Source organism: Sinocyclocheilus rhinocerous, unplaced genomic scaffold, assembly GCF_001515625.1.
Source record: "Sinocyclocheilus rhinocerous isolate Xijiao unplaced genomic scaffold, SAMN03320098_v1.1 scaffold157, whole genome shotgun sequence".
In the NCBI taxonomy this organism is placed as follows: Eukaryota; Metazoa; Chordata; class Actinopteri; order Cypriniformes; family Cyprinidae; genus Sinocyclocheilus; species Sinocyclocheilus rhinocerous.
In genome coordinates, this window is record NW_015665038.1 from 889,410 (window position 1) to 901,444 (window position 12,035).

The following is a 12,035-nucleotide window of genomic DNA, read 5'->3' on the forward strand; positions in this document are numbered from 1 at the left end:
GTAGTAACTAAAAAAACCTGGAGCTCAAACGTTGCAATCCGTCACAGCACCATCCTGTCTTGGTGTTTTCGGACGATAACAATATTTTTCAAGCCTCTGTGCTGGAATTTGTGGTAGCTCATGACATCATCACTATTCCCATGCGGGATACCCCACAGTAGTGTGGGAAAACGCTGCAGCTCCAAACCTTTCACTCTTAAGTCAATAAGGTGGGAGCGTGCAACACTGACAATGTTCAGGAAGCACAAGGGCAGTTAAACAAGACTGTAACCAAACACTAAAGCAGCCAAAATCTCTGGGTATAAATGTGACCAGTTTCACTTCCTGAAATCATAATGGGTTGGTTTCTATCAACACTCGTAGGTTTTCATCTGTCCAGAGTTTCTTTTCATTCCCAAATTACCATACGGGTTAATGACACAAAAGGCGCCATTCACGCAGAATGTGTTTTTGCATTAAAAAACATGAGGCACGTTTTTTGTTGAACGTATTTTAACATGAGTGCTGTGATTTTAGAAGGTATGTCATACACAAGATGCTGCAAAACACACAAGAAGTGAGTGCAACAGTCAAAAACATCCATCCAGCATGTTTACATGCAAAACATTGGAAAAGTAGTGCAGTGGAATACACAAAAAAATGCTCTGTGTGAACATGGTTTTGAAAAGTTTATACGTTTTTTTTTGCAATGAATTATTTTTTGCAATGAATTATTTATTCATAAATATCAGATTTTGGGGGGAGTCACACCATATCACTTCCCACAAACTGAACTAACCTTATCTGACAGAGTCATGAGGGTCTGCAGGGGTCCTCTCTATGATGTCATTTCCTGCTTTTTTTTTTCCGTGTTTTTTTACATTGTCATGTAAAACCTTCGATTTTTAGCAGACAAACATTTCTCAAATATTAATACGCAGTAAAGCAGTTAAAATATATAATTTAAAAATACAGAATATCATTCTTTTAATACGTTTTTTTTTTCATTGAGATATAAGGACAGGTGTATCACCCTGATATTTTGACTTACAAAAGAAAAAAAAAATTCATTTTAATTCAGAAACTAAAAATCATACAAGAGGCATACAGTATTATTTCTTTTCTGTCAGCAAGCTAATTTAAAGTGTGAATTAATATCTTCATGTTGAATAGGAAAATAAACATTTAGCATTTATCACTTATGGAATGAAAATCTGAATGTTTTTTGTACAGACAATGTGGTCTGCACTTCAATGCAGCTGGACTTTGAAACAAACATGTGGAAGAGTGAGATATACAAGTCTGTCTTTTCTGGTGCTTGTAATTGAGCTCTATAGAGGAGCACACTCATCCTCCTTAGTTTTTCTGAAGGTACTCCTCTCTTTCAGCCCAGATGCTGGAAAAATCGCATTATAGTATTCGCTGTATACCTTCAAAAGAAATCAAAGAGATGCATCTCATAATGCTAAGCCCTCTGTGCAGCTGCTCGCTGCTTGAAGTAGTTAGGAGAATGATGATCTAAAAACTTACTTCAAAGGAGTGGAAATAATTTGTCATTTAAAATCAAAATCAGATTTCATATGGTTAAATAAAACAACAACACAATCTCAATCATATAATTTACCAAACCACAGATGTTTGGTCAGACCGCAACTCAACCCAAGAGATCCACAAGTGGTGCTTACTATTTGCTCTATGAATGAAAGAGAAACACGCTGCTGGAATCATTGACAGCTCTGGGGAAAGTTACCTTCAAGAAGATAAGACGTAATCTCTTCAGATTACTACTGGAAAACAAAAATACACTGCACAAACACAGATGTCTAAACTTGCCTAAACTTGTCCTGCTTGCAAATAGATACTATAGATACTATTCTGAAGTCATGAATCATGCATGCATTTCACAGCTTTAAAGCAATTATCCATCAATATCCATCAATTTTAATCATACTTTTTTTCTTTTTCGGATAGATGTGGACACTACGAATTGTTGTTGTATGGGGAAAAAAATAAAGATTCAGCAAAAATTCTGAGTAAAGTATGTTCAAAAAGTTTTCATTCTGCATTTCACAAACAGAAATGGCAGCTAATTGGTTTGGAACGACATGTAGGTGAATAATGAATTACAAAATGTTCATTTTTTGGGGTGAACTATACCTTAAAATGCACAAGACAATGCTAAATTTGCATATCCTGTGCATGCTTACCACATGCACCATTGATTTGTGGGTCATGTGTGTTCTTTTACAACACTTTGTCTTGTTGGCCTGTGACATAATCACATTGATAAGTTTGCAAATGAAAACACGGCGTGTGTGAAGCAGTTTGGAGGTTCTCGGAGGCCATGCTGTTTAATCACTCTCCATACTGTAGCAGCAGTGATCTATAGTGGCTGTTCTTTGGCTGAGATCGGATATTACAGCACATTCCCCTGCTACACTGAAGAGCTCTCATTAGGAAGCCTGCCTCTTTTAGCCAGACACCACTTTGACTGGGGCTGCTTTCACTGGTCACGATTGCCTGCTTCTATTGGAGCCGAAGTAGGCTTGCACCTGGAGGATGAAATGGCCATGCAATTTTGCGCCACTCTGGAGCTGACAAAACATTTTATGGCCCTTGTTTTCCTGGACGACATGAAAACGATCTCTAGTTAATTATCACACAGCGATGAAGGATCAGGACTGTGTGGACTCAGCAAAGGCCACCCACATTGAGGACTGAAAGGGAGAAGAAATGAGAAAAACAGATAGTGGACGATAACAATAGGACAAAATAACTGACAAGAATCATGATTAACTGAAAAACTGTTTAGTGATCAAGCAAATCTCATCGAATGATTTCTGTTAATTTACTAACATTTCTTACTAGTCTTTGGGAAACAACTCCCTACCGATAATTCAATTACAGAACTCTATAATTGAGTTATAGCTTAACTTTTTATATATTTTTTATGAAATAACTTTTACTCGCCCTGTCATCATTTTCACTCGCTCCAGTACAAAAAAAAAAAACTTTATTTTTATCAATGTACTATATTAAATTGCATTAAATTGATAAATGGATATAGACATTCACATTTGTAATGTTACAAAAGATTTCTATTTTAAATATTCAAAGAATATTTTTATTTTAAATATCATGTTAGAATGATATCAGCATATTAGAATGATTTCTGAAGGATCATGTGAAACTAAACTGTAATATCATTATAAAATATTCAACTAATAATATTTCAATTATTCAATAAGAAACGTAATAATATTTCACAATATTATAATTTTTTTACTGTATTTTGATCAAATAAATGCAGCTTTGGTGAGCATTCAAAAACTCCATAAACATAAACTAAACAAATTGTATCAATTTAAAAGTATTACATTTATATTGCAGTTTATAAATTCTATAGATTTTTATTCTAATTTTTATATTCTATATTTTAATACTTCTCTGTCACTTATGGATTTTAAGTTTGTTTTCATTTTAGTTCCCGTGACCTAGTATTTGTCTTCCTTTGATTAGTTCATTCAGTTCACCTGTGTTCGTTTATTATCTCATTAGTTCCCTCGTTTAGTTCTTGTATAAGTTCTCCCTCTTCTTTTCAGTCCTGGTCCGGTCACCGTTTGCATTTATGTGTGTTTCCCTGCCCTTTTGGATTATCTCTTGTGTGGATTATTGTGATTAAACTTTGTGTTGGAATATATTCATCTTCTTTGTCAATACACCGTGACATTCTCTTTCCAAACAATTATACAGCTATAATAAAACTCCATGAAAGCAATAAAATCACACACATTTTCTGGAAAATTGTGCGAGTTTTGAGAAAAAAAAAAAAAAAAACCATCTATCTTGGATGACAAGTTAATCACCAATTCAAACTTGAATAAGATCAAATAATGTACGATTTAGGAGCAAAACAACACTGTTTCTTCGACTCAGACTGGCCCCAGGCCTTATTGCTGCTCATGCCGAATCCAACTACTGCACTAAATTCCTTTAGACTAGCCTCAGTGCAATAATAAAATAACAGTACTAAAAAAAGTCAAACATATAGAAGTTGTAAAATTCCCATAAGAAAGCCTATCTCGAGGAATCGCTTGTGCTGATACTGAATAATGAATTTCCTGGATTTAGCTTTTAGCTGAAGTGGAAGTCTTTCTGAAAGACGCTGTATTGCTCCTTACAACAGCTTTTGCGAATTTCAGATGAGGGGAGTTTTTCGCTGATCCCAGAGCTGTACAAGCCTGCTGATACACTGATACATTTTCTCACCATCTGGTGAATACAGCTGTGCAGCATTAATATATAAAACAAACCTTTTCAATTAAGAAAAAACACATTATCTGAGCAGATTAAGCTGTTGGTTGATGTATCTGGATACCTCGCTAACACAACTTGGATTGTGCTACTACAAACTAAACACAGCTTTAATGTATGTTTCGATAATGTCAGTATAAATACTACTTTAATTCTGCAATGATTTGTTAAGACTATTTTCAATTCTAAATATATATATATATATATATATATATATATATATATATATACAGTATATAATATGTAGATATTTATTTGTTCAGATGAAAAGATCTGCATGTCTTTTTTCTAACTTACTGCTGCTGCAGCTGTCACCGTATTTACTGTAGTTTCACTTGTCAGCCAACTTTTTGGAAACAAGAAAAGACACCCAAAACAGCCCAGTGTGAGGACAGTGAAGTTCAGTGAGTTCACATTGGGTCTTGTTTATACAGTATGCACTGAGTAGATTTTTTGTGAAAGCTAATGTACATTATTGGCAGCCTGCCAACTGAGGTGTGGTGGAAAAAAAAGCACAAAAGGAGGCAGACACAATGCCTGCCTACTAAATGACCAAAGTCTTCATTAATGTCCTGTTAATGAGGCATATTTCCCAGAAAGAAATAATGGATGCTCAATAGGCCATTTTTACAGATTTAAAAAAAAATTAAATTGGATACTACTTCTGCAAGTTTCATAATTGTTACTTTAGTTATTTCAAGAAATTATCCCAAAATCATTGTGAAGGTTCACAACTTGTGTTTGGGGAATTAAACAAAAAAAAAAAACATGGGAAACATTGCCAATTAATTGAAAATGTCTATACATCTTAATGCCCTTGCAGACTGCACACAATATACAGCGTGACCAGTGTTGTCTCATTCACACACAAATGACTCTGAACTGATTCTTTTTAGTGAATCAGAAACACATAGCACAAACAGTGTAGTCTGATTCACAAACCAATGACTCTTATGAATTGATTATTTTTAGTGAATCAAAAACATATAGCATAAGCTGTGTAGTCCAATTCATCGAGTTGGAGTCAGCCTGTCAATCTGTCTGCCTGTTTGTGCTGTCATCAAAGAGGCAGAGGCTCTTCAAACACTCTCCAACTGTTTTGTGGCCTCTCAGAATTTATGAGTATCCCATGAAGTTAAACTGCCTGGGAGCACTTCAGCATGTATCTCTCAGATGACAACAAGCTGGCTGTGAAATTCTTAGAGCTGACCTGAACCCCCAGCCCAAGGAGTAAAAATGTTTGAAGACCTCACACATAGTACCTAAGAGACATTCATACAATGGCAAAGCTCATCAACATATGGCAAAAGCAAAGACATTATGTGCCAGTGTTCCTAGAAATGTCTTGAATAGTGTTAGTGCCATATAAATGGTCATAACTTCTTTATGTTGGCAGTCATGTTGACACACACACAAAAAAACTTTTCAGAGCCTCTTTAAGAGTTCATACATCTAAGTTTGCCAGTAAAAATCATTTATAATAGAGAGACAAATATTTCATCCTTACTAGGGGTGTAACGATACATTGATGTGTATTGATACATCAATCAAATGACTAACAATACAAAGTATCAATGCAATGCCTAAAATGTTTTTAAGATTAACTTTTGAACATTTATTTTTAATGTTAGCCATATTTCCACACATTGCCCGTGACTGTTCTACGCATTTCCACCAAAGTGTGCATTCTCTTTTAAACTGTACAAGTGCCCTACGATCATGATGCAGCAACCTAGCATTACTGTCGGCAGTCAAAAAACAGATAATGTATTCTCTCCTGTCAAACTCAAGTCATGGGAAGCACAGAAGACTGAAAGTCTTTCCTTACTGTTGTCATTGCTTATCTCAATCCAAAAGCCAATGATGAGCTGTGATTCATGATCTCATGTGCAACTTGATTTTTTTTTTCATCATTTCTTTTTCTATATTATTTAAAAAGGGGTCATATGGCGTTGCTAAAAAGAACATTATTTTGTGTTTTTGGTGTAATGCAATGTGTTTATGCGGTTTAAGGTTAAAAAAACACATTATTTTCCACATACTGTACATTATTGTTGCTCCTCTATGCCCCGCTTTTCTGAAATGCGTCGATTTTTACAAAGCTCATCGTTCTGAAAAGCGAGGTGTGCTCTGATTGGCCAGCTATCCAGTGCGTTGTGATTGGCCGACTACCTCAAGCGTGTGACAGAATTGTTACGCCCCTTAAAGGGGTCATATGATGCTTTTTTAAAGATCATTATTTTGTGTATTTGGTGTAACAGAATATGTTGACATGCTTTAATGTTCAAAAAACACATTATTTTTCAAATACTGTACATTATTGTAGGTCCTCTATGCCCCGCCTCTCTCAAACGCTTCGTTTTCTACAAAGCCCCCTTCGCATCATATGACCCCTTTAAGCTGCCTTTCCACTGCACAAGACATTCGGACACGACTGTCGCATTTCTCCCCCTAGTGGCAGTCGCACAGTCCTTTCAAATTGGTCGTGCAGCAACCGTTACCTCGGCATATTCACCATGGTAAAATTAATGATTTTAATGAATACAATTAATGTATGAATGTATCATCACAAAACAAATGACAACCAAAATAAAAACATAGTAGGTTTTATGGGGCTAATCAACATAAATAATGATTTAATAATTATAAAATAATTATTTCTGCCATAATTATTCAAAAGCACCATTTTACAGAAATAGTGTTTAAAGAATAATGTTAAAGTGAACAAAATATTGGTAATTCTAACCTTACGCTCATAGTTTTTATGATCGGAACTCCACGCAGCTCCCGCACTACTCTCCATTCTAAATGAATGACTTCCGGTCTGTCGCTTGTCGTTCGTCGGAGACAGTGGAAAGGCGGCTTTACCATACTGTGATGCCGTGTCCCGGCGCGATGACACAAAAACAATAAAACTCATTACAAACGAGGCATTTGTTGCATCCAGTGGGGACATAATTACTGATTATAATGACTTATACTGTCTTTTTACGCGTTGCGTTGCATTGCATTGCGCCGCGTAAACATAAACTGTTCTGGAACAGTGTTGTAAATACAACTTAACCACTGATTTCTAGTTGTGTCCTCTTTTGGAAAACCAACCAAAGTAGTTTCACTTTCACAACGAAACACACAGCGTCTCCACGACATGGCGGCGGCGGCGGCAACAATACTACAGCGAGAATCAAAGTTACGCCTTCTTTCTTTGCATATACATTTGGACGGTGTTATGCAAATCTTCCCACACAGTGATGTAGACATGTGGGGGCGTGTTTGAACGAGGCGTTTTAGGAGGGCGTGGACGAGTCTTAACTTTTATAAAAAATATCTCTTTGGGACTGTTTGAGACTTTAGTCTTTGCAACTTTAGGGATCTTATCTATGCATTAACAGCTTGTAACACTTCAAAGAGAAAGGAAAACTTGAAATCGCATCATATGACCCCTTTAAACACTAAAGTGTATTTTAAGTTGGAAGTGTCCAAACTGGGATACAGGATTGCAATTTTCACAGAGTTAAATTAAATTAAATGTTCATGTTATATTTTGATTGCATTTGTGAGCTAATATAAATTTAACTGGTTGTGTAAAATAGACAAATAATATTGTAATATTATTATATTGATCACAGGCCCCTGAATCTAATCAAATTATAATTGTATCAGGCCATGTTTGAGGCATGTTGGATGTTGTATTAACTAAAATTATTAAAATTTTTGATAAGTGAAATAAAGCTGAAATAAAATAAAATATGAATATTATATAAAAACTTAAACTTATTTCAGTTAGTTGCCAGGGCAATATTTCATTTTCAATAAGTTGAAGCGTTCAAAATACTAACTGGAAATAAAATAAATAAAAACCAAAACTGAAATAAAAATAAAAATAAATTAAACCATAAAAGTAGTATATTAAAAAAAGCACATAACAAAATTACAACAAAAAAAAAACTAAAATGAAAAGTTCATTCAAAAATATTGATAAAAACTATGGTAGTATATAAATAATATAAGCACCCCTAATCCTTACCTGTCCACATATCTCAGAGTGGGTTCCTGAAGGATCAGCCCATGTGGTGAATGAGCGAACGGTGGCTGACGAATCAGTCTATAGCGTAGAGGATGACACGACCGGCACAGAGGATTGTCTGGCTTTGAGGCGAGCAATGTGGCGTCGATTTCCAAGTGCTGCTCCATGGTGAAGAACTGCACCCCATACACCTCCTCCTTCACATCTAGTTTAAGCGTCAACGGTGTGTCACAGAACACATACTGTGGACCCAGCGAGATGTTGTTACCACTGAGGGTCAGCAGAAGGATGTCGTGAACTGCAGGAAGTCCAGTCTCCTCCGGAGAGAAGAAGGTGACCCAAACTGTGAGGGAGTCAGGCACCAGTGGATAGGCAAACACGAGCTGCAGCATACAGCCCTGGGGTGAGCAAGATGCTGAGCCAACACTACTTGAGTCTAGGCCAGCGTTGGGGCTCCAAGTGCTGACACTCGCTTCACAGGCCTGCTCTACGTCTGGTGGACCTAAAGAAGACAGCAAAGAATAAAACCAAGACTCTTTTCTCTAGTCAACATGTTTCAAACTTAGCACAAGTTAATGTCATGTTATTTCCCCTAAGACACTGTGAGATTATGAAAATGAGAGGGGTATATTGTTGCTGCCAGGATGTTAGCGTGCTTGCCAGGGTATTGCTATGCGGTTGAAAACCCTTAAACCCTTAAAGTATGAACAATAGTACTATTGCCAAAAAGAAATAATGGATGTTTACTAGGCCCACATTTTTTAAAGACACACACAAGACTCTCTGATTCTTTTTAGTGTAGCCGTGTAGTCCTATTCACAAACAAATGACTCTAAATGAGTCAATCCTTCTACTGAATCTTTCTATGTCTAGTGGACCTAAGGAGGACAGCAAAGGATGAAAATCAAGACTTTTTTCTCTAGGCTTTTAATCGGAAATGTTTTTCCATCTAAATGCCCTGTACACAACATACAGCATGACCAGTGTTGTTTGATTCACACACAAATGACTCTTATGAACTGATTGTTTTTAGTAACTCAAACACATACAGTGCAAGCAGTGTAGTCCAATTCACAAACAAATTACTCTAAATGAGTCAGTCCTTCTACTGAATCCTTCTATGTTTGGTGGACCTAAGGAGGACAGCAAAGGATGAAAATCAAGACTGTTCCTATGAAAATAAGAGGGGTACATTGATGCCGCCAGGATGCTAGCATGCTTGCCAGGGTATTGCAATGCGGTTAAACCTTTAAACCTAAGTATGACCAATAGTAATACCCATGTTTGCCTTAGCAAGCAGTGCTAATTATTTACAGATGAACATAAAAGACTGTAGAAATTACCCTGAACAATATCAATTGCAATGACTATTGCATACGATTTTTGGGTTTTTGGATTAATGAATGGCATTTCAAAAACAAACAGTTTCTAAGAGGGCCAAATGATGTTCTTCGGTGAGACGGCAGGAGGTCATGGGGAGAATTCTGGCCCTGGGCCCAGTTTTTCCTTTTTAGAAACTGTCAAGAGGTCATTGTGAGGCAGCTGAAGGGGGAGGGTCCCGAAGAGGGGACGAGCTTGACAGGGAGGCCCCACTGAATCTCTGAAGGAAAATCTGCTTAAATGAGACCTACAGCAGTGGCCAACAGCTACAAGCTTGCGGCTATAATAAGTAAAGATAATTCTAAATTGATATAATAATGATGAGTTTCTGTAGAGCATTATTAATTTAATTCCATCCACCTTTGTTGGCTTGCAGAATAATGTTGCTATATATAGCTAAAAATATTTCAAAAATATTTCCAAAAATATTTCTAAATAAGCTGATGATCCTCCATCTTACATTCATTTAAAATACCACTAAGATGATGCAAACAATATAGTTTGGACACTCATAAGCCTCACTTAAATATGTGTGATTGCACTGGCTATGAAAATACCAAATGGCACCTGAAAATATATGATGCTAGAATTTTTCTTAGAACTAGCCTAATTTTCCTGAACCTTTTTGGCTATGACTTTTAACCAGCTGGTGTTGTAGTGATTTTAGTGGATGTATGAAGTTAGTTCTCCTCAAGCTCACACTCACACACAAGTGTAGCTCATCACATTAACTACGGACATATTTCACTAAGGCTAATGAAGCACAACCAGAAAATCTCTAATTACTTTATCTTCATTTTGAACAGCACATCTTTGTTTGAAATAAAAGCCTAATAAACTAAAACGTGGATAAAGCATGCTAAAATCCTTGCAATGGAAAAACTTCCATGTGGGACTTTCCTAAAGATGCCCAATAGACTGCCATATTTTTTTATACTTTTGTATTTTTTTTTTTTTTACATCTGCTCTGCCATTATTTATTTCTTTGGTTTTATTTTGATCCTGTTCCTGTCTAAAATGTGTGTATTCTGTATGACTGTTCATATTGTGATGAGAAAAATGCTTAAAAACAAGAAAGAAAGAAAGGAAAAAAAAAACTACCAAGCTTCTTTTTCTGTTTTGCGCCAAAAAATGTGTCTTTCTCTTTGATATTTCCTTAATTGTATTTAATTTAAAGTGTGGCTCAAGCATCCCTTTTTGAAGCCACTGTTGCTTTTAAAATGCTGGTTTTTGATCTGACTGGTTGCATGACAAATGGAAAAAAAGGTGAGGTAAAAGCTTCTTTCACGTTTATTTTGGTTGACCTCAGTCAAGCACCATTTGTAGTCTGACTACAAGTTAAATGACAAATGGAAAAAGCTTTGGCCAAAAGTTTTGTTCATGTTTATTTGGTTGACCTCAGCCAAGCATCTAGGTAACCTCCCTCGCACATCTGACTCAGATATCACCGTTGTTCTAGGGTGAGTATTTGTTGCTCAATTAGATGGCCATAACAAACTGGGATGTTCTGAAACTAGATGCATTTTTGCAGTATCAAATGCACAAATTTTTGCTAAATGTCTCCCACATAGATCCCCCATGTACCTCAGCTGCTGATCAAGGGAATATTAGAAGAAATATTAGATGTAAAAGGGGGAAAGGACAAAGCCAGAAATAGTGCGAGCCATCAAGCAGAACTGGACATTCCAAAACAAAACTGAAATTATATCATAAGCCTCTCACCAAATGAGCCAAACTCACATCAAGCAAACCAAAAAGTTAGGATCTAAATAATAATAAAAAAAAGATTATTGATATTCATACTGGAAACACTTGCAAGCACTCAGCAAGGCTCACTGACACAATCAGGAACTGGGCAATGAGGGCATGGCAGACAAACAAAGCGTTGAGGTAAAAGTGGGACGGAGACACAAGTCATTCCTAGCATTCCTGGTTTTGTGCCTCACATTTATTCTTGTCTTCTTCATGTTTTCAATCAACTGTGGGATCTTTCTTATGAGCACAAGAAACCACAGAGTAATTTGCGTAGCAAATCAGGTTGACTTTGCACAGCACTCTCACATCCATCTATTTGTTGTGCCTGTGTTGTTCTTTTATTGAATTCCAGCAACATGATAAGGGCATCGCTGCCATAACGCTCGTTTCCAAAAAGCCAACTAAGGACACTTGAACGGGAGGAAAAACTGGCTTTTTTAACCTAGATGACTGAGGACAGGGGGCATGCATTAGATGAGGTAAGCACTGCAGGCAGGTGATTTTCTGAGAGCGGTGAAGGGCAGAGGTTCAAGCCAGCTGCAGGTCGTCAAAGTCAGGTTTTGTATCCGATTGTAAACAG

General features: G+C 36.5%; 1 protein-coding gene across 1 annotated transcript in view; it reads right to left on the minus strand.

Moving 5' to 3' along the window:
• Nucleotides 1–12,035, minus strand: part of LOC107731007 (pappalysin-1-like) — an 82,593-nt gene that overhangs the window by 46,914 nt on the left and 23,644 nt on the right. Inside the window, exon 7 of the mRNA XM_016541976.1 lies at nucleotides 8,321–8,822. Within this exon, the coding sequence (XP_016397462.1) occupies nucleotides 8,321–8,822 (502 nt within the window). The remainder of the gene's footprint in view (nucleotides 1–8,320; nucleotides 8,823–12,035) is intronic.